Below are 24,063 nucleotides of genomic sequence, written 5' to 3'. Positions count from 1 at the left end.
CTCTCTTTCTTCCCCTTAACTATAGTTTAAATCCTCTTTAAATAGTTGCTTTCAAAATTTGGGAGGGTCTTCTTTTTGTTTTCAGTAGTTAAAGAGGTTATTCGAAGTACCAAAAATAAAACTATCCTAAAAAGTTTCCCTGGATGCCATTCCAGAACTGAAAGCATTTTGAGACTTTGCATAATTCTATTCAGAGAGCTCAACATGGCTGCCCATATTTTCAGAATGCCCTTAAGATGCTTGGAAAATGCCACAGGTCCTGCTTTAAAGCATGCTTTTTGCGTGAACAAATAATGCCTTGGACCCATAGTCACCATTCAAGAAATGGAAGGCCATAGACCATTCACAGAAGACAGACCCAAGCCAAGATGACAGTGAAAATCCAGCCAAGTTCTAGTCTTTGTTTAAACCAGGGTTCTCCAACCTTAGCAACTTTAACACTTGTGGACTTTAACTCTAAGAATTCTTCAGCCAGTCATACTAACTAACACACAGAATTTTGCCAAACTTAACACTATTTAGAACCAGTTTGGCTTGTTGGTTAAAGCATCAGGATAGAAACTGACAAGTGGCAAGGTTTATTCCCCCCTCCAATATTAAAACCAGCTGGGTGACTTTGAGCCAGTCACTTCTCTCAGCCTGACCCACCTCACAACAGGATTGTTGTTCTGGGGAAAATAGAAGGAGGGAGTATTAGGTATGTTGGCTGCCTTGAGGTATTTATAAAAATAAGGTGGTGGTAGATATATAGATATATATGTTTATGTGCATGTGTACACACACTCACACACACAACTGAACCTTCCTTTCTGAGGAGGGAGCAGCTGCTGCTCTTTATAATAAAAGGTCTCTTCCTGCAGGCACAGAAGGAAGCATGGAAATAAAAACTTTTCCTAACACCTGAGTGAAATTTTATCAACCTTTTATTTTCTGCAAACTATAGCAAATCATGTGATGAAATTAGTGGCTGGTGCATAAGATGCTGTGCCAGCTTGCTTTAGATTATGTTGAAAATTTCACCATAAATTAAAAAAACACAGCAATGGTGACTGTCTATGGAGATTCTCAGTCCAGTTGCCTCTTGAAAAAGCATCTTTGGGACAGCAATGGTGACCTAATTCCTTGAGAAGGAAATTCCACTAACTGGAAGTCAACTGTGAAGAAATTGTCATTAATAGGCTGGGTTTTTTTCCTGAAATTAAAAAAAAACACACAGCACAAACAGGAAAGTAAAATATTGCATCTTCTGAAAAGGTTTCTTTAACTTGAAACAACATGATTACAACCTCTATAAAGTTGTGCCCATTTTATCTCTCTTAAGGGAATCTGAACTATAGCAAAGTCAATATCCCAAAGACATCAATGTGCACATATTTCTTTATAAGTAACAACTTTATTGTAACTTGATGTCCTGAAATGCAAAAATATTTTCAGCAACAAGGTACAAAAAGTATCTCACTGAAGTATTTCACTGTTAACATCAGGCAGATATAAAAGGCTGGAGGGTTTGATGCAAGTGTCTTAACATGATAGGTAATGTGGATAATTTCCAATTAAGCACAGGTTTGAATTCTTTCAATCTTTCAATTCTAAAACAGGACTCAAAAATATACCTTCATTGGGACATATCAAAATCCAGCATAAACTAGACTACAAGAGCATGATAAACGCAAACCACAACAAACACTGATAAAAATAATGTGCATCCATTTCAGAAATAGTCCATTTGCTGCAAGCAAAACAGCAAGAAAATCAATGCAACTGTACTATGCGCTGAAACTAATGAGAGTCCATAGGAAGGATTCCGATCAATCCAGTCAATAAAAATTAAATTTGGGCTACACATCAATTGGTTTAAGAAATCTTTTATAGCCTTAAAACCAAGCGTGCCTCAACGGTTATCCTAATATCTTCTGTAGGAATTTGACAAAAATATCTATCTTTGAACGTGAAGGAACCCCTTCATAATAGAGCCATCAGCGCCCTGCCAATTGCTCTCAAATAGCCATTACTCATCACATTGCCATACTTAAATCAAGGAATTACAAAACAAAAGTAGCAACTCATACCTTAGCTATGCCTTACTTTAATAATCCCCTTTCTAGGATATCCAGAGCTGTTTTCAACTGCTATTGGTTACAAGAGATAAGTGTCTCTTTAAAAAAAATATTGGGCATGTCCAGTTTTTGAAATGAACAACTGTGATGAGCAGGCCAGAGACAATGTTCGTGATTTCTATATCAGTCTTTCTGTCTAGATTTTTCTCCCACAACTTTCCATTTTTTTCTTCATTTCATCAGCTTGCATTTCAAAAAGCCACTGGGCACTATATGTCAGCGTGCAGTAAATGGACTGCCAAAATCTGGATGAGTTACTGAGGCTTCCTTCATTGAAAAACATCAACATAAGTAATGTAAATGGTAACTCTATCATTTTTTAGCAGAAATCCAAGTCCCATGTTTCAGAAAACAAATCTTACAAAACCCACACACCATAACACAACACATGCAGGCTGCTCTCTTTGGGGTCAGGGAAAGAGGTCTGATACTGAAGGCCAATGGAGAGGAGCAGAACAGGCAAGCCAAATGCAGCAGTTTGATATTTGACCTAAAAATCTGGAGGTAGGGGGTGGGCTTCCCCATCCTCACAAACTTTCCACATTTCAGCCAGTAGGTACAGAAACATGGAAAATACAGATTGTTCTTGTCAGCTCTTTTGGAAAAATGCAAACACTGAATGTGGTTCCTTGAGAAAAATAAAGATGGATTAGCATATCCATAGAAAACATTAATTTTACTGTTTGCTATAGCCAACAAGTAAAACAATATATTAGATCAATTCATACGATTGGCTATTCTGGTCATCTATGGCAACATCTTGTAAATTTTGATAAGATGCCTTAAACAAGTACTTCATTCTTATCACACAGTGCTTGATATTTTTGGTACAAAGTATGCCGTTAAGATTTTTTAAATGTTTAAGATGTTCTTCTTGACTGCTGTATCAAGTACTATCAGAAGAAGCTGAAATGGACAATCACTCTATTAAATATTCAAGTCACTTTAATATTATAGCTGCAACATTCAAAATGCAAAGTTGCTTATATGAATATGTTGTTTACCGTGCAGCAAAATCTTCTATTACTACTGCGGGACGTTACATTCTTTTACTTTCACTGGTAAGAACACCTACCTGTACATGATCTTAATTTAGATAAACAGAAACTTCCTAGAAATATTACAAATTATAACACCTCTCTAGATAGAACACTGATGTATCACTTTGGTTCACTTAGTAATGTTCAGGCCCATTGAAACCACAGAAGTTCATCTAAAATAGTCCTTTTAACTGCGCTTCAAGGATGCATGTTCAAATTCTGCACTGACCTTTCCTCTGAAAGAAAGAGTTGAGCCAGAATGGGGATTTGTTTCACATTTTAGCACTGGAAGCACTTTTTTTTTGCTCCCAACTGTTCTTTACATATATTCAAAATAATAATCTTTCAGAATAAATCTTTGAATGCTTCCCTGCTGAAAACAGAGGCAATAACTTTTGAAAAACTAAGGAAACCTTCATTAATTGGGCATGTCAGTCAAATGGGCTACCTAAACCCTTTTATGCAAAAGCACGAGAAATTCCCTTTACTTATGATTCAATGCAATTTTCCCCACACAACAGATATATCACATCACCATTATTAAGGTAAATCCATGAAAATAAAACATTTCTAATGTGTATGTTGCAGAGAAATCCCTCCAATTGTAAACAATGCTAATACACACACCAAGTGTTGGCATTAAAGCTAAATTTTGAATAGTAACAATAATTAGAGTAATAATTAAAAATCTTTTCTCCATTACAAGCAGTTTACAAGGTTGTTTATAAGATCCTTTTCACATTAGGCAGAATTTCAATACCATCCACAATGCTAATACAATAATGAAGGCTAAAAAGAGCAGGTCAGTGCTTATAAATACTGACATTTCCGACTTCTATTCTTCCTGCTAAGTGTGTGTCTGTGCAATTTCCACTAGAGAGTAGGCTTGTGCATACACACACTAAAGAAACAAGAGTTAAGCCTACCCAAAGTGTGAAAACAAAATGGGTTCTAACATGAACACTTGAAGATATTAAGTTAAAATCAGCATCTCTAAGTCATGCGCTCCTTGTTTGCAGTAACAAAACTAAATCCCATGTGGCTGTGGGCATCTTAATGTATTTCAAAAGTTAGGCCACAAGTACTGTACCATATTTATCAAAACCAAAATATATATGTACCACACAACATACAAAAGTTACACATTAAAAGTGCATACTGAGATTCCATTTTGGCCCATTTCTGAAATCAACATTTGGTCGCTCCTAAGCATCCTTAACCTTCCATGTATTCTATTTGAGAAATAACCATTTCTTCCACAGCACATATCCCTTATATTCTCTCCGTACTAACTCTCGCTCTGGTTCAGTACAAGGTAAAAGAACAATGGATATAAAGCAACATGGGCCAAAAAAAAACCTATATATTTTTTTTCACTGATGGGCACACTCACATAGTAAGCATTTATAAATACTACTAAAATACATTTCTGAGCCAAGACATTGCATATTTCCCTCAGTCACCTGAACCAATGAAAAATAAATTATATTCAGAGTAGTATATTGCCACCGCATGCCTGATAGCACTCTCTGAAGATAGGCAGATGCATCCTAAATACAGTATTTTGGACTGGAGCGTGTTTGCCCCCAATTCAAGTGCTTTTAAAAGGGGGCTAGTTGAAATCCAGTTACCATAAGACCAACTGATAATCTTCATTTGGGATTTTTTTTTTTTTAAAAAGGAAAGGTGAAGAAGATTCTTTTGAAAACGCTTTTCGTTGATCAGCATTACTGCCTTATGGAGCTAGTGCAATCCTACAAAGCCGAGTCAAAAACGACAAGGCACCATTTAAAAAACAAAAAAACAGGAAAATCACAAATGAACTAGAATAGTTGACGTTAAGGCCTTTCAGTGAACTGGAGAATTATCAGTCTGATTTAAAGCTGATTATTAAACCATGTATTTATCCGTTCTTTAAAAGCTTTCTGGTTCTGTTCTGCAGAGAAGGGTCACATATTTGAGCAGATGGTTTGCAAAAACCCCTTCTGGATATGGACGAGGAGGCAATAGTTCCCAAGAGTTCATGGAAGATTTCATGACTGTTTTAGCCGTTTGCGCGGAATGCCGAACTGCGGACACTGTGCAGAGGCCAGGGCCCGAAAGGCCTCAGCAACTAAGTGGGGATGGGAGTGGATCATGGATTTCCATCCTGCGGTTTCTGTTATGTCTGTGGCTTGGCTGTAAAGAAAAAAAGATGCACAAAACACAGGTTGAGAAGATTTGCAAGACACTACAGGCATGTCTACACAAATGTCAAGCTACATTAAGATAAACAAGACATACTTCCAAGTGGAGATATCAGGAAGATAAGGAACCAAAACGAAAGCATTTTTAAAAAAAAAATAGTCAGGGATTACCAAAGCCAACTTGTGTAATCAAGGCTTGCAAAAGCTACCTCTCAGTACCTGAAAGTCTGGGAAACCCTGCTTGATATTTCAGCAAATCCCTCTCTTGTTCTGAGTAGGAATTACAATGCCATTTTATTTTAGTTATTCATTTAAAACATTTATAAAGTTACCCATCTTTCATACAATTCTAGGCGGCTCCCAATCAAAAATTAAAACATGTAAAGCCGTATTAAAACTATAAAACTAAACACATGAAAACATTAAAAGCACCAAAAACCTGTTGCCTACCAGTGCTAACTTGCCATCATCTAATTTCCCAATGGTTAGGGGGAAAGCCAAGTCTTCAAAGCCTTAAAGGTAAAGGTAAAGGTTCCCCGGCACATGCGTGCTAGTCGTTTCCAACTCTAGGGGCCGGTGCTCATCTCCGTTTCAAAGCCAAAGAGCCAGCGCTTGTCCGAGGACGTCTCTGTGGTCATGTGGCCAGCATGACTGGACGCCAAAGGCGCACGGAACGCTGTTACCTTCCCACCATAGTGGTCCCTATTTTTCTACTTGCATTTTTACGTGCTTTTGAACTGATAGGTTGGAAGAAGCTGGGATGAGTAACAGGCGCTCACTCTGTTACGCTGCACTCGGGATTCGACCCGCCAAACTGCCAACCATCTGATTGACAAGCTCAGCGTCCTAACCCACTGAGCCACCGCATCCCTTACTGAAGGCTAAAAGGGAGGAGGCCTGGCAAACCTCCCATCAAATGACAATATTTAGGGGAAGGGACTAGGAGAGGGACCCCTCCTGTATTTCATTCAATACTGCATTTTATATGTCAGCTATGATGGATCTCTCATTAATTCCAAAGCCATATTATCAATTTATCTTTAGTTGGCTTCCTGATCACGTTTACAAAATACGCAAATATAAAATAGATACGTAACCCCACCTGGGAAAAGTCTAAAATACAACAAACATAAAATAGGAAAAATTTGTAATGAAAATATGGAAAACACCCTTCAAGAGTTATATTTCTGATTTTAGCATTGAGTCTCACTCTTTATTCCACTTCCTGTCTCTTGAAATCAAGACAACACACAGCTAGATTACAATGCTTAAGTGAGATTAAACTACATACCTGTTGTTCCAGTTTTTTCCATCTTTACAGCCAAGCTGCCTAAGAACACTGCACCTGTGCATGAGAAGATACTCAAATATTATTTCTCTGAAGTGTTCCCTTCAAAGGAGAAAGATTTTTCAAGGAAACAAATTGCATACCTGTTAATGAAATCTATTGCTTGTGCTTTCAACTGTTCTGCACTGTGCAAATCTGCGAGAATCAGAATGTCTGCCACATTTTCTACTGAGAGGTTACTACACAGAGCTTCTTCACACATGATCTTCAGCCGTTCAAGTGCATACTGACCAGAGGGGAAAAATGGTTTGTGCATATTTGATGCTGCTTCAGTCAGAAAAGCAGATATCTCTAATATACAAATGTCTGATAGAAACTATGAAATCTTTAATTCCCCACAATGAACTATCTGAATGGTAGAGCATGTACTGCTCTACTCAATGAATTCATATGAGGAACAATAATTCCCAGGGCTACATATCTGGCAAAGGAAACGCTAAGTCTGTAAGTATATCAATCCATTATTAGTTATTAAAGCATATTAATTCTCCAAATTTGAAACACCAATAAAATATTAATCCAATCTATAAATTTCATTTTTCTAGTCTGCTAATGTGATACCATAGAACACAGGTCGGCAACCCGCGGCTCCGGAGCCGCATGCGGCTCTTTGAGCCGTCTCCTGCGGCTCCCAGCCGCCCGGTGCGCGCGCACCTCTTCGAACGGGCAGTGGTGCGCGCGCACCTCTCCAAATGGAGAGTGGCACCGCCCGTTTGGAGAGGTGCGCGCGCACCTCCCCGAATGGGCGGAGGTGCGCGCGTACCTCCGCGCGAACGGGCCGCGGTGTCGTTCTTTGAGGAAGCTGCCGCGGCCCGTCTGCAAAGCTGCCGAAAGCGGCAGCTTTGCAGATGGGCCACGGCAGCTTCCTGAAAGAGCGACGCCGCGGCCCGTTCCGAGAGGTGCGCGCGCACCTCCCCGAATGGGCGGAGCTGCGCGCGCACCTCCCCAAACCTTTGGAGAGGTGCACGCGTACCTCCGCGCGAACGGGCCGCGGCGTCGTTCTTTGAGGAAGCTGCCACGGCCCGTCTGCAAAGCTGCCGAAAGCGGCAGCTTTGCAGATGGGCCAAGGCAGCTTCCTGAAAGAGCGACGCCGCGGCCCATTCCGAGAGGTGCGCATGCACCTCCCCGAATGGGCGGAGCTGCGCGCGCACCTCCCCAAACCTTTGGAGAGGTGCGCGCGTACCTCCGAGCGAACGGGCCGCGGCGTCGTTCTTTGAGGACGCTGCCGCGGCCCGTCTGCAAAGCTGCCGAAAGCGGCAGCTTTGCAGATGGGCCAAGGCAGCTTCCTGAAAGAGCGACGCCGCGGCCCGTTCCGAGAGGTGCGCACGCACCTCCCCGAATGGGCGGAGCTGCGCGCGCACCTCCCCAAACCTTTGGAGAGGTGCACGCGTACCTCCGCGCGAACGGGCCGCGGCGTCGTTCTTTGAGGAAGCTGCCACGGCCCGTCTGCAAAGCTGCCGAAAGCGGCAGCTTTGCAGATGGGCCAAGGCAGCTTCCTGAAAGAGCGACGCCGCGGCCCGTTCCGAGAGGTGCGCACGCACCTCCCCGAATGGGCGGAGCTGCGCGCGCACCTCCCCAAACCTTTGGAGAGGTGCGCGCGTACCTCCGAGCGAACGGGCCGCGGCGTCGTTCTTTGAGGACGCTGCCGCGGCCCGTCTGCAAAGCTGCCGAAAGCGGCAGCTTTGCAGATGGGCCAAGGCAGCTTCCTGAAAGAGCGACGCCGCGGCCCGTTCCGAGAGGTGCGCACGCACCTCCCCGAATGGGCGGAGCTGCGCGCGCACCTCCCCAAACCTTTGGAGAGGTGCACGCGTACCTCCGCGCGAACGGGCCGCGGCGTCGTTCTTTGAGGAAGCTGCCACGGCCCGTCTGCAAAGCTGCCGAAAGCGGCAGCTTTGCAGATGGGCCAAGGCAGCTTCCTGAAAGAGCGACGCCGCGGCCCGTTCCGAGAGGTGCGCACGCACCTCCCCGAATGGGCGGAGCTGCGCGCGCACCTCCCCAAACCTTTGGAGAGGTGCGCGCGTACCTCCGAGCGAACGGGCCGCGGCGTCGTTCTTTGAGGACGCTGCCGCGGCCCGTCTGCAAAGCTGCCGAGATGGGCCAAGGCAGCTTCCTGAAAGAGCGACGACGCGGCCCGTTCCGAGAGGTGCGCGCGCACCTCCCCGAATGGGCGGAGGTGCGCGTGTACCTCCGTGCGAACGGGCCGCGGCGTCGCTCTTTGAGGAAGCTGCCGCGGCCCGTCTGCAAAGCTGCCGAAAGCGGCAGCTTTGCAGACGGGCCGTCGCCGTCGGGCAACCGGGAACCGGTTCCATCTCACTTTTTAAAAAAATGGCAACCGCGTGCGTCTGCGCATGCGCGTGCATGGACACGCGCACGCAGCTCCCAGTTTTTTTAATTTGTGATGGAACCGGTTCCCGGTGGCTCTTTTGCTTTTTTAGGTTGCCGACCCCTGCCATAGAAAGAAGAATTTATGGCAATAGGAGGTCTGAAAAGGTCTTCCTTCTTTCTAAATAGACAACTACATGGCCGGGTGGTTATTCATCTCAGTTCTCCAGAACACTGCCCAAAATAAAGGATAACAGCTTTTCACTAATAGTATAAAACATGTTTATGTAATTTCTGTATCTTTCTTTTACTCAGTGTATTGGTAGCATTCCTGACTGTAGGAAAATGTTAAAACAAACTCTTTCTACATTTTGTTAAAACAAATAGTAAAGCCCTTCTACAGTTCTTCTTTACTTACCTTATCCGCTGCTGCCAACAAGCTGTCAGCCATTTTGTCAAGATTTGGAGCCTTGCCTGTATAAATGAATCTCATCATCTCTTTAAATACGTCAGGATCTACATCATTTATTTCTACGCAATTCTGTTACATAAATCAGGAAAAAAAATTGTTATAATTTTGAAACCACTTCACCTAAAGCAATACGGCTACAAAACACATTAGGACCCCATTATACTTGTTGATAACTTTAACTAAACCTACTGTCAGGCTCCTTCAATCTCAGGCAGTGACATTTTTTCTATGAAATCTAATAGAACTTTAGAAGTTGTTACGGTGCTCCATTTGGATTAAAATAAAAAAGTCAAAGAAAAAAAGTCAAAAATAAAAATAAAAAATAAGTCAAAAGAACTAGAGCTTATTTGCAAAATCTTCATACTCCTCTTCCTACCTTACAGGTGGTTCCAATATTGGAACTTTCTATACTTCCAAATCTGTTTCAGGCTTCGAACAAAGTGCTGGCTTTAAATTTAAAGAATGCTATAAGACAATTGCCGTTGAAGGCTTGACAATGCCTGGCCAAAGAAATGAGTAAAAAAATAAAAAACCCTCGATAGTACCAACTGAGGTCCTTTGGGAAAGCAGTTCATTAGAGGCAACTATGCAGAGGGACTATGAAAACAATTTTATTCTGATGGAGCAATTATTTCTTCATAACCAAGTACAGGAGTCAGGATATCTTCCAAAAGCAACTGGAAAGTATTATTATTTTTCCTTGAAAATGTTTCGTTTCTCATCCAAGAAGCTTCTTCAGAACTGAAGAAGGTCCTTGGATGAGAAGCAAAACGGTTTTAAGAAAAAACCCGAAGAAAGTCCAGTTGCCTCTTGAAAAGCACCTTTGCGATAACCATGACCTGGATGATTGAGACTCTCCATAGACAGGGGTCAGGATAGTTTTGACAGACAACCCATGCTTTCCATATCCTAGATTGGCATATTCAATCCAGAAAAGCCAATCTTATATAATATGCTCCAAGGCTCTACATGAGATCTATTAGCCTACCTGCAAATGAATATCCACAATATCCACAAAGCATTTTTATTTTATTCTACAGGTCACACTTTTGCAACACTTCCTACAGTATTATATTTTTAAATGCTTTGTTCAAATAAACTGTGAAATACTACTTGGCCCATGAGGTGTTTTTAAATTAACCCAGGCCCCCCAACCTCTGAGTTATCAGTCCATGGCCTGTTAGGAATTGGGCCATGCAAGCAGTGGGTAAGTGAGCGAAGCTTCATCTGTTCATGCATGAGATCTAGGTTGTGCGCAAAACCATCCCCCTCTCCCCTGGTCCTTGGAAGACTATTTTCCCCCAAAAACTGGTCCCTGGTGCCAGACAGGTTAGGGCCTGCTGATTTAAGTGACTGATTGGTTTCTGTCACCCTATACTGATTCAAAGATAAGGTCCTTTGGGACATCATTCCACAGAAATGAAAGCAGCACTCTACTCACCTTTTTGCTTTCCTCCATTTCATGTTCAAACATGGCATTAAAAACAGGTGAACGAGCTGTGGGAAGAGACCTGGGTGTTAATAGTAGGTCAAGACTGTAACAAAAACTATGAAACAAGACAAAAGTAAAACATACCTGCAAGGATAGATTTATGAGCTTTGAACTCTTGCCCTCCTATATAAAAGCAGCAATCTGTGAATCTTGAGGTTTCCCAGAGGTTGCCTAAATCTTCAGCTAGTCGACATTCGGGTACTTTTAAGGTGTTTGTACTGGACAGTCCTGATATATTTACTGAGTCTTGGACCACGCTTACCTAATCAAAACAGTAAATAATGCATCAATAACTATATGGTTAGACTCTCATAGGGCAATAATACATACATTAGGCAACTCCCAAAATCATGATCTTTAGCTAGGAAAATAACATACACCAACAAACCAATGTGACAAATACAACTCAACATGTATTGTACTATCAGCACATTAAATAAAAGCAAGAGATGAACATTTGTAACAGGTTGTTCTTTGAAATCTGGTCCTAATGAAACTTAACAACAATATATACAATATAATTGTTTTATCTTGTATTACAGAAATTCCCCAACCTTTCTGGCTTTATGGACCAGAGTAGAATGGGGATGGTTTTGTGGGAGTGGCAGGGAAACGTGCATATGCGCGCAGCTCCATTTGCATAAGCGGTTTGCACTCACGCCCACCGCTTATGTAAAGGGAGCATGCGTGCAAGCACTTGCCCGCTGTTCGCACAAAGGGGGATGGGCGCATGCTCAACACCACTATGGGCAGCCTGTTTTTGAATAGTTCACAGCCTGGTAGTGGTCCCTGGGTTGGGGACCCCTGTTGTATCAGATTCAAAGCCAGAAAGGAATTAAAAGTATTTAAGTATAAATTAAGTGTAAGTTAGAAATCAAGTTTCTAGAATAGATATTTTTATAAGACACACCAGAAAGGGTTCTGAAACTGAAGAGTAGGAAACCTATAGTTGCTGAATTACATCTTCCAGCAGCTCTGATCAACATAGAAGGATGCTGGGCTAGCATTCCTGTCCGAACTAAAGTCTTATTATACTGTATGCAGATGAAGCAAGGTATTTTAAGTTAATACAAGACAAAAGGAATACAGCTGGCTTAATCAAGTCAAAAAGAATAAGTTTTGATAAAAAGAGAGCATAAGAAGAGAGGCAATTTAAAAGTTACTTCATAGTGGCAATATCCAATGGTAGATACATTTTATACAGAAAACCTCTGGTAGCTAAAATCTTTAAAATTTGAGAATGTTTCCAGCAACATGGACAAATAAATCTAAGCTAATATGGGCGGCTACCAAATGGTAACCAAATTATTGTTTCAGGAATGAAAACAATGAACTGAATTTCTGTTCCTATGGTGACTATGTCACTTTCCCCCCCACTGCAACTGGTCATAAATGTGAGCCAGTTGTCAAGCACCCAAAATGTGATCGTGTGATCTTGGGAAGAGATGTGGGGCAACAGTCATAACTTCAAAGATGGGTGTAAGTAACTTTTTAAAAGTTTGTTGTAACTTTGAACGGTCATCAAGTGGTAATAAGCCAAAAATTACCTGTGTGCATGTGCATTCAGATTTCCATGAAATGCACACATTTACACACATCTGTGCACACACAAAGCCTCTCTGCCTTCAGTAATCTGCATTCATCTGAGTTAAAGGTAAAGGTTCCCCCGCACATGCGTGCTAGTCGTTTCCAACTCTAGGGGCCGATGCTCATCTCCATTTCAAAGCCGAAGAGCCAGCGCTTGTCCGAGGACGTCTCCGTGGTCATGTGGCCGGCATGACTAGATGCCAAAGGCGCACGGAACACTGTTACCTTCCCACCGTAGTGGTCCCTATTTTTCTACTTGCATTTTTACGTGCTTTTGAACTGCTAGGTTGGCAGAAGCTGGGACGAGTAACAGGCGCTCACTCTGCTACGCAGCACTCGGGATTCGACCCGCCAAACCGCCGACCTTCTGATCGACAAGCTCAGCATCCTAACCCACTGAGCCACCGCGTCCCTTCATCTGAGTTACTGGAAATGAAAATTAATACTCTTCTTTCGGGGTGCCTGCTATTCTCCTCCCCACAATTTGCCAAAGTTGCAGTAGATACCAGATTGTCAAGAAGACGCAGCAACATAGAACCATCTCAATAGCAAAAATGAGGAGCTATAGACCTTTCCTATCGGTAATCCTCACTTATCAATGATAATGGGGACCAGCAACTCCATTGCTAAGTGACACGGTTGTAAAGTATGAGTCGTGTAACTGCACTGACCTATGGCAGTTGCAGCAGTTCTGGTTGCCTTCATTAAGTGAATCCTGTGCAATTGGTTTTTTTTAATACAAGTTTTATTAATTTTCTAATTTTACATCCAGGTATTTATGAAGCAATACGGTGGTTGCAAACAATAGCAAATAACAAAATCATTTGTAAATAGCTCAAATTACATCAACAAAAATTCCCTCTCTGATTCCCTTAGTTATAATAACATAGTCAAATTAATCAAATTAGTACATTTCTAATTGTAACACAGTCAGTTAGAACAATTTTCAATATATTTTCACTTATACATATCCATGTCCTGTTTTTGAGTTTTATCTAATTGCAATAGAATATTCCAAAGTAGCCTATAATATATAAAAGAAAACTTAATTTTCAGGTAACCCCCATTTCCCCCATTTCATTATATAGTAATTATCCTGTCTAAAATACATACATTGTTCATTTCGGTGCATTCTTATTTTATACAAGTTTATTCTGTTTAACATCTTAATAGTATAAATCAATTCTAATAGCTAACTTTCCTTTCCCTTAAAAGTCTAAAAGTTAACTATAAAATCAGTATGTATCTTTTAAAGATTCCCCTTAGCCCATTAAGAAAAAAATTAAGCTCTATCATTGCAACAAATATATTCAGTTTATCATCTTAATAGTTCATCAATTATTAAAATAATATTTTATTATATCATTGCAAATTCTATAATATAATTCAAAGTTATGTTCTGATAGTTAATCTATTTCATTATATAGTAATTATCATATCTGATATATATACATATTCTATTTGTCATCCTTGCAATTCATCTATAATTAAAGTATATTTTATTGTTTATGGCCAATTTTCATTCCCTTAAAAATCTAGATCCTAAATATAAAATCAGTTTATATCTTATAACAATTCCCCTTGGCCCATTAAAGGAAAATTTAAGCTTTATTATTGCAAATCCCAACATTTACAACAGAAAAAAATATATCATTTTTTAAATCTAACTCTAGCTTTCTTCTTGTGCCAGGCAGGCTTCCCTATCATTGCCTTTAACTTCTCAAATGTGTCTCCCTTTCTTCCTACACATGTTGTTTGAATCCAGGGAGACCATCCAGTTATCATTTTTTCAAAGAGAGTGACCCCTTTATAGTCATTAGATTTTCGTTCTAATAAATCCAATCTCCATGTTTGGCATAGTATAGTTGTCATTAATTCAATCTGGTCTTCTTCTCCTTTCAAATCCATCTGGCTTAGATAAGAGGTCATGTCTGGTGTTGTAATTATTGTTTGGTTGATTAAAATCTTAATGTACTGTATTTGAAGGCCTTTGGCATCCTTCATCTTAGTATTGCTTTCTTCAGCTTCTGTTGTTTGTTGAATTGTAGGTTTTATAGTTGAAATCCAAGTTTGGACAGCAAGGCTCTCAGTAGATTGTACTTGTTGTACTTTAAAGTCCTCTATTTTGTTGTTGATTTCTTCATCCTCTGTTAGTTTTTGGGTTGTCACTTCGTCAATTGAAGTCAGAGTCTCATTAGGTGAGTTTATGCTGTCAGATATGTCTTTAAGTCTGGCTTTCATTTCTGAAGTCATTGCCAAAATTGTATCAAGTATGAGTTTATAGTCAAGTGGTGGGATGTATTCTTCCATTCTTTAGTATTTTGCAGATAGGCTTTTAGTGGACGCTATTTTAATAAAAGTCAATAAATGTCCACCTCCACTATCCCTAAAGGTTGTTTTCAGTGCCAGGTGTTCCCAATTTTTATCTTTAAAGATAATATCAAGGACAAATCTGTTACAGCCAGATCTCACAGTAAAAAAAGGTTTACTTGCTATACCAGGTTTCGCCACAAGATGTCCTCAATAGCATGTACAGTCCTTTTCCAGACTAATATAATATAAGGCTTTTATCCAATTAATTCATTTTTAGCAGTAAATAGGGTAGTAGGTCCCCGCAGAAATAAGCAATAAAAACTTTTTAGTGGCCCAAAAATTCCAAAAGTACAAATAGGTTTGCTTAGTTATTTAGCGTAGTCATTTAATTTCTTTTGAGGCTTTAAGGTTTTAATTCCCCAAGTAAGTAGTCACCGATCTTTCAAGAAGGGGGGGAAGATATCCAGGAAAGTCCCACAGGAAAGCAATTAGGGAAATAAGAAAGATAAGGTCTCACCCAAATCCTCCAGATTGCTTCATTGTGCTTGATAGTGATTTTTGCTTTTGGCAGGGAATGGCTTATTGATCGGCCATGTTAATGGCCGATCTCTTCTTCTTCGGACCAGAGGAGCAACTCCGGATCAAAAGGAGGGCTGCCGCCCTTCTGCGATCGCAGAGAGAGCCTCCTCACAATGGTCACCCCTCCAGGGTGACTTTTAACCCTTTTCAGGTTTCTCCGAGGAAGAAAGACCGGACGGCAGGGAGAGGCTTCTTCTCGCACGCCCGCCACCACCACGCGCACAAACCGGAAGTCCTGTGCGATTGTTAAATGCAATGTCACATGATTAACAGTTGCAACCTCCTACCGGCTTTCCCATTAACTTTGCTTGTCAGAAGCTCACAATGAAGGCTGCAAACAGTGATTACATAAGTGTAGGATGCTGCAATCACTATAATTTGGTTGCCAAGTGTCCAAATTACAATCATGTGACTATGAGGATGCTGCAACACACACAAATATGAAGATTGGACATAAGTCTCCTTGTTTAGCACTGTAACTTTGAACAGTTGCTGAACAAGTCATCATTAAGTGAGGACTACTTGTATTTTAAAACTAAGTATGTTCAGTTTGCAAACAATAACTGAAGTGCCAAAAGGAGTTAAGAAAACAAAGAGCAAGACTGGATGCTCCTGAATCAATGCATCAAAACCACTGCAATACAACAGATTTTATCTGATGCACACATATTAAACATTTGCTTCTAACAAGTTTGGTTTGCAGCAGAACTCTTTGATTCAGGAATATTTTGTAACATGAGAATCCTTTCAGTTTCAGGCTTGTTACATCCACTTGTCAATGCAATAATTGTATTCATAACAAATGCATCACACAGCTAATTTAGCCTGTCTATCTAACTAAAATAAGATGCAGTACATTTGTACCATTTAGTCTCAAGGGCCACATTTCCATTATTTTTCATGCACAATATAATGGCACATAATTAACCTGTAAGCTTGCCAAGAAATTTTTGCACATGTTTCTTGTAAATACAAAGATCAAAGCAAACTTATTAGCAGTTATAGCATCTATCATCTTCCTAAGCCACTAATCAGTCCACGGCAGCAGAGATAACCAGCCAAAGTATATTTAACACTCACCATACTAAGATCATAACCTTTTTCACTAGTTTCCTTTTAGAAACACCACAACCAATCTTTCTGGATTTTACTAAGACAGTTTAGGTTACTGACCTAATTAACAGTGATTTATTGGTTTAAGCCAAGGATCTATTTTATCAGAGCATCTATACTGATTTAATTTTAAATTAATTGTTAAGAAAAATTGCCTTAATTTTGTAATATTTTGTAATATTCAGATTTAAATCTGAAGAATGTCAGAAGAATTTTTAAATATCTAATGTCATGGCGGACATCATCAATGTAATGAAAAAACACAACTGTTTTGAGAAAAGCAATTCTGACAGTTTCAATGAGCAATTACTAATTCTTCTTCTTATAACTTATCCCATAACTATTCCTGGCTGTTGCCTTTTATGACTTTGCATTCAAAGTTCTGGTCAATTTAAGCTATCTCTGATCTCTCCAAGGAGCTGAAGCACTGAAGAAGTTCCAAAATAGAGAAAGAAAAGCTTATAGCATAAGTTTACAAAGTCATGCTTCTACAGACCAGAAATTTTCTGTTTAGGTGAATTCCAGTTTTAAAATTAGGCTTATCTTAAACTAGTCAATAATTGAGGAGCAAGCAAAATGCACAAATAATAGATTATATGCTTTCAAGCTATTAAGATACACAAATCCTTGAACAGCTGCTGCCAGCCAATGTAAAGAGCACTGGCCTGACTCAAGAAAAACTTAAGTGTTATCCAACTGGACTTCATTTAAAAATATATCACTATAGAACCAACTGGATCCTATGATAGGTCCCAATGCAGTGTAGAATACAGTATAGTATTAGAAGTATGCAAACATTATATAGTGTCATGAAGATGGAGTGGAAGTTGGAATGTTCCTGTGATTGATTGATTGATTGACTGACAGACAGACAGACAGACATCATAGGAGTACTCCTCAGGCTTCTTTTCATTTTGTGCTAAATAGCAATGTGTCTAATGGACAACTTATTTATAGAATAAGAAAACCATTAAGCTCAAACCTTTGATCAGGGTGTTTCTTTAATACGAAGGGATAAACTTAACATTTAAAGCTCTCCTCATTTCTCATTCATAGCCATGGAAACCAATATTCTATTTTAAAAAGCACAGATTGATTACCTACCTCACAAAATAGCGTAAGCTTATCATCTGGTAAAAGACCATTAGTTTCCTCAAGTAAAAAGTCTCTTCGAATGAATTTTTTAAAACCCCAGTCCTTGCCTTGAACAAATCGATATGCTCTTTGGCTTTCTAGTAGTAAATAAATAAAACAGGAGTATATTCAATTAAAAGGCATTTTAAAATAATTACAGATGAGAAATGAAATTCAAGGTTCCTAGTGAGTTGAAGTCATTATATTATTAATAGCAATCTATGTATTCATGAATACATTTTTGGCTGAGAAACTGCTTCACTTTCTGTGCATTGAACATAGTTTAATAAAATTACCAGTCATTTGATACGAATTCCGGTGGGAGTCAATTCTAGGGAAGCTAAGCTCAGTGAGAAAAGACTCTTGATTATGAAATTGTTATTTTAATCCATAGGAGAATGAACTGAATCTAGCGCAGTAACTGTATCCACTGTGTAGACTCATGAGCCACCAAGAGGTCTTTCAAATAGCCCAGTATGCCCATCCCAGGGCACAATGTGTCAACTCCACTGATTTATACTGTTATATTTTAAGAAACAGGAGAGAAATAAGAAAGGTCCATCATAGGACAATCAACAGCACACAAATCGAAGGACAGAATGAGGCCTCATTTAACCCAGATGGCAGTCTGCCTAGCTTACCTGAGACCTCATTCTGTCCTTTGATTTGAATGCAGAAACAGGTTGCTACAACACCCCAAGTAAAACACATCAAGGAGCCAATTGTTTTAGCCACCTCAGTAGACACAAACTGACGGAGCCTACAAATATTCATTAAATGGCAATTACAGATGTTAGCAGCCTTTTCAGTGAAAAGCTTTACAGACAGCGTCATCATCATACCTTCCCAATCATATTTGCAAAGTGAATGTTTTTTTAAAAAAAAATGGAACACAGAATTTAAATAAACAAATTCCCTATACTGTCAAGCAGACAAACATCAGCTTAAAAACTTGAGACAGCTATTGCAAAGTAGAGTTTATAATGAGGGAGGGAGGGAGGGAGGAAGGAAGGAAGGCTAAGTATTAAATAATTCTATAGAAAGCTGGAGTATACAGCCTTTTCTGAAAGGATGGATTTGCCATAAACATGAAGTATTTCTAAGACAATAAAAAGGTGATGAAGCTTAGTGAAGATTCTAATTCAGGGGTGTCAAATTCAATTTCATTGAGGACCACATCAACATTATGGGCCAGTAGCTTCTAAGATTATGATGACTCACAACAGCTAGGTGGGCGTGCCTGGGTAGGCATGGGTGGATGTGGCCGGCTCAATGCTGCTCACTGAGTGCGGCTGACTTGGGATAGCTGGATTGGGATGGAACAAGTCGTACTGGCTAATTCAACATGGGAACAATTTGGTGCATCACAAGCTCCTTGCCTCCCAAAACTGCTGGCAGACATGCGGGTGCATGAGCACTCACACACATACACACACCGCATTCCAAGTTAGGAGAGGTTTATCCACAGAGGAAGGAGAGGGGGTGTTTGTGTGTGCATGCGTGTGCACAGCAGGCTAAAGGAGGAGTTCTTCTCCCAATCCCAGACATCGTTGGTATTTCCCTGTCTGGTGCCCCATCCCGGCAAAGCAGAAGGCGGAGAACGACGCTGCGGCATGTGGAAGTGCAGAGGAGAAAGTCTGCAGGAAGCGGTTTCCTCTGAGTCCAACTTCTGCCTTGACAGATCTCTGGAGAGCAAGAGGAGGTGGCAGGGGAGCAGGTCTTCCTGGTCCTGCACAAGGGAGGCTGGCCCTTCTCAAAAGGGAATCTCTGTTTCCAGTCGTGTATGGTAAGGATGCTGGCTTGTTGGGCCAGCCTTCCCTCACGCAGCTCCCCCACCATCCCCTCCTCCTCTCCAGAGGTCTGTCAAGGCAGAAGTTGGACTCGGAGGAAACTGCCTTCTGCAAACTTTCTCCTCCATGTTTCCATACGCCGCAGCATCGTCCTCTGCCTCCTGTGGAGGGCCACGCAAAGCTGAGAGGGGGGATCTGGACATTTCCAGTGGAGGAAGGTGAGACCAGGGCGAGCGCCAAAGCCTCATCCACCAGAGGAGCCTCACTGTCCCTCTCATGCCACACAGAGGACCCCCAGAGAGTGGCGCAGGCTGCCCGGAGCTCTGGGCAGGGAAGGACAAGCACCCAGCCCAGCCCTCAAGCTCCTGGAGCTTGGACCCTGCAGCCCAGCTCAGCCCTGTTTCCCTGAGGGGGCACCCAGCCATGCTGCTGCTGTGCTTGCTTTCCTTGGCCAGGTTGCTCATGGTGGCTGCCTGGAGGTACCCATACCAGTTCTGACCCAATGCTGGCCTTCTGCCCATCCCTGGCCTTAGGAGCTGGGCACAGAGCCAAGGGACATGTGGCAGCACAAAGCAAATGCGTGGGTCAGAGGGAGGCCCACTCCCTCTCCATCTGAGGAGACCACACTCTGTAAGCAAAGCATCTTCAGCAATAGGATGGCAGCCCACCAGGAGAGGCCAGTAGGAGGGGGCAAGGGGATGGCATAAAGGCAGCAGGGCTGCTGGCAAAGGCAGGACTTCCCTCAGACTTTCCCTCCCTCTCATTTCAATCTCCCTTCCTCCTCCTTCCTTCCTTCCTCCTTTCCTTCCTTCCTTCCCTTCCCTTCCTTCCTCCATGCCCAGGAAGGGATGAGGGGAGGGTAAGAGAATGGCAGGACTGCTGGTGGCTGTGGCTTTCCCACATGGGGGGCAGGGTGAGTGGCGGGGCAGGGGAATGACACGGTGAAAGGCAAGCACTTGTGGCCTGCCAGACCAGTGGGCAAGGCCGGGCTGGTGAGTGGGCCATGGAGGTGATGGTGGCAGGCGCGGCTGCTGGGGCTCAAAATGGTGACGTAACACTGCCAGTCAATGGGGCAAGATGGTGCTTATCATGTCAGCTCGCACCAGCCCCGTGCACTTGCGCCTCCTGTGCTTGCACCTGGCTGGACTGGGATGGGCAGGAGCCAAGGTGGCGGTGACCAGTCCCTTGCTGTCTCAAGGGTGGCTCCATGGGCTACATCTAACCACATTGCGGTACTGATCTTGCCCACAGGCTTTGAATTTGACATGTCTGTTCTAATTTATCCTTTTGACAGACTTTGGAAAGGTCCAAATATTTCTTTCTCACACTGAAAGTCAACATTAGAGTAATTTTAAAAATGCACTTACCCATTGCCTTTGTTTCTTCTCTTTTAGCATTTAACAGAGAAAATTTAAATTTTGCTCTCACTTCACTTTTTGGACAACTAACTAGCAGTAAATACAATGAAAGGTAATCTTTGCTTTCATCATCTAAACCTTTTGGGTTTACTCTCAGGCACCTGTAATGTAAGAAGTCTTGGTTATAAATCAACACTCGACAAAAATTGTCATTGGACATATTTATGTCAGGACTTACAGGGTAATGTGTTTCAAATCTGCTAGAATAAGGTCCCTTACAAGGAATTGTAAATAGTTCTCTTTCAGACTGATATTTTGCAATTATATTTTTGAATAGTATTATTCAAAAAGTTACAAAGTTTAGTATTATTCAAAGTTACAAACTGCAAATATTCCACTATTGTGGATTAGTATCACATCTGCTATCTACTTATTTTCAAGTCTAATCTTGCTCTCCTACCTCAATGGCAAGATTCCAGTATTTTACAAAGTAGAATAGCTCCTCTAGAAAAAATACATCTGATAAATATCTTAACACAAGAAAAAAATCTGGTGTTTTTCCTGTCAACACCTGGGTTCACCATAAAAGTTTACAGGACTCTTTAAAACAATATGGGATAAAGTGCAAAAAAAAGTGACAAAATCCATCCCCATCTTTTTTCTTTCTTTTTTAAAAAAGCTTCATTACAATCTATGGTGATTTCTATAAGCTACTCAATGGAGACTGTGTGTAAATACAGGTAGTTCTCAACTTATGACATCAACTGAGCCCAAAATTTATGTTGCTAAGGGAGATGGTTGTTAAGTGAACTTTGTCCAATTTTAAGACCTTTCTTACCACAGTTGTTAAGTGAATCACTGCAGTTGTTAATTTAGTAGCATGGTTAAGCAAATCTGGCTTCCCCACTGACTTGTCAGAAGGTTGCAAAAGGTGATCACATGACCCTGGAATACTGCAACCATCATAAATACATGCCAGGTGCCAAATGATCATGTCACCATGGGATGCTGCAATGGTCGTGTGAAAAAACAATCCTTTTTTTCAGTGCCATTGTAACTTTGAACCGTCACTAAATGAACTGTTGTAAGTCAACAATTACCTGTATATTCAAAACACATGAATTAAAAAAAACAGGCTTTGTAAGGAAAACCAAATATTATTCTCTTTAAATAATAACTACCGTAGTTTCCGGCGTATAAGACAACTTTTTAACCCATGAAAATCTTCTCAAAAGTCAGGGGTCGTCTTATACGCCGGGTGCTGAAACTTTAGGGACAGGGCTGGCTGGAAAACCTGGAGCGGATCTTCCATTTAGTCTGCGCAGGGAAAGCAGGACCAATTGGAGTAGAAGCTGCAGTCTTTGATTTTTTACAGGCTGGGGTCTGGGCTTCTTTCCTTCTAAAGTTGAAGAGCAGCTGTAGGCAGGTGGGGAATGCAAGAGCAACTTGAAAGGCAGGTGGGGAATGCGTAGCCAGAGCAGCAGCTTAGCTCTAAGGACACATTTGACTCAGGAACTGGGCGGGCTGGCTGAAAAACCTGGAGTGGATCTCCCATTTGGTCTTTTTTTTTTAAATCCCATTTATATCCTGCCCTTCTCCGAAGACTCAGGGTGGCTTACAATTTAAAGCACAAATCAATGTGCTTAGCAATAGCCTTCATTCTATGTATATGCCTGCTTATTAGAGCTTTCACCCCCCCCCCCCCACAAGCAGCATTATTACAAAGTCAGATTATTGCTCCCAACAATCTGAGTCCTCATTTTACCTAGCTCAGAAGGATGGAAGGCTGACTCAGCCTTGAGCCTGGTGGGATGAGAACCTGCACTAATTGCAGGCAGCTGGTGTTACTTAAGGCTCTGCGTAGGGAAAGCTTTAGAGTGAATTAGGAAAAGTGAAAAAGTGAATTGGGAAAAATAGGAAATGGTTGCTGGAATTGGGTACGTGTAGTTTAACGAAGAGAAGGGTGAGGGGTGACATGATAGCAGTGATCCAATATCTCAGGGGCTGCCACAAAGAAGAGGGAGCCAAGCTATTCTCCAAAGCACCTGAAAGCAGGACAAGAAGCAATGGATGGAAACTAGTCAAGGAGAGAAGCAACCTAGAACTAAGGAGAAACTTCCTGACAGTTAGAACAATTAACCAGTGGAACAACCTGCCTCCAGAAGTGGTGAATGCTCCAACACTGGAAGTTTTTAAGAAGAGACTGGACAGCCATTTGTCTGAAATGGTATAGGGTTTCCTGCCTTAGCAGGGGGTTGGATTAGATGACCTCCAAGGTCCCTTCCAAATTATTATTATTATTATTATTATTATTATTATTATTATTATTATTATTAAGTTTAATCCACTTGCACTGTTTTATGTTTACATGTTTGATGACAAACAGCCTTATGTTTATAAGTGACTGTTTTCCTACTAAGTACCTGCATGTCATAAGCATTTGAATTAAAATTACCATATTAAAATCAAATCTGATGTTTTTTAATTTTTATTTGGTGTGCGTTGGAAGAGGGGTAGTCTTATACGGCGAGTATAGCCCAAACCCTATAATTTAACAGGAAATGTAGGGGGTCGTCTTATACGCCCAGTCGTCTTATACGCCGGAAAATACGGTACTGATCTACTCAATTTGCATCTCACCTCAAGATGCTCAGGATAATAATCTCAAGCTTTCAGAAAGCATGCTTGTATCACACACTCAGGGACAAAAGCAATGAATTACATTCAAAATATTAAGTACAATTTTACATAAACAATAAGAGAATTACATGAAAACATTCTTACACCACACTAATTCAAGCACTTAAAATAGAACATACAAGAATTCCTGGTTTACACACAAAGTTAAATAAGCCACAAAGAGCTACATTAAATTAACATGGTTTCTCCGGTTTAGACTTGCCTAAGTAACCACCTATTTTTGTTTATTTAGCAATTTGTGTTTAAACAAAATGTGGTTTAGCATGATATATGAACCCTATCAGAGTTTCAGTGGTGAAAAAATGAGAAGCTAGTTTTATATAAATGCAAAACTACATCAGTGGTCCCTAAACACAATAAATACCTTTTATTCGCAAACACAAAAAATGAATATTTATTGGCCAAACCTGCACTACATTACATTATTAAAGACCAAATTTTACAAGATTTTAGGAAGAAACATCAAAACTTTGACAATCTGGTGATCGCAAAAGATTTTCACCATTAAGAAC

General features: G+C 41.0%; 1 protein-coding gene across 2 annotated transcripts in view; it reads right to left on the bottom strand.

The window, feature by feature from the left end:
- Positions 1–789: 789 nt before the first annotated feature.
- SPOPL (speckle type BTB/POZ protein like) overlaps positions 790–24,063 on the bottom strand; it is a 54,057-nt gene continuing 30,783 nt past the window's right edge. For both annotated transcript variants that reach the window (XM_081337056.1, XM_081337057.1), the window contains 8 exons: positions 20,861–21,012; positions 17,674–17,801; positions 11,062–11,239; positions 10,927–10,982; positions 9,432–9,554; positions 6,775–6,917; positions 6,635–6,688; positions 790–5,335 (listed from right to left, as the gene is read on the bottom strand). In XM_081337056.1, the coding sequence (XP_081193182.1) occupies positions 5,191–5,335; positions 6,635–6,688; positions 6,775–6,917; positions 9,432–9,554; positions 10,927–10,982; positions 11,062–11,239; positions 17,674–17,801; positions 20,861–21,012 (979 nt within the window). In that variant the 3' untranslated portion in view covers positions 790–5,190. The remainder of the gene's footprint in view (positions 5,336–6,634; positions 6,689–6,774; positions 6,918–9,431; positions 9,555–10,926; positions 10,983–11,061; positions 11,240–17,673; positions 17,802–20,860; positions 21,013–24,063) is intronic.

Source organism: Vipera berus (assembly GCF_964194415.1).
Source record: "Vipera berus genome assembly, chromosome: 1".
In the NCBI taxonomy this organism is placed as follows: Eukaryota; Metazoa; Chordata; class Lepidosauria; order Squamata; family Viperidae; genus Vipera; species Vipera berus.
The sequence above is the reverse complement of the archived record's forward strand: the minus strand, read 5'-3'. Positions and strand labels throughout refer to the sequence as shown.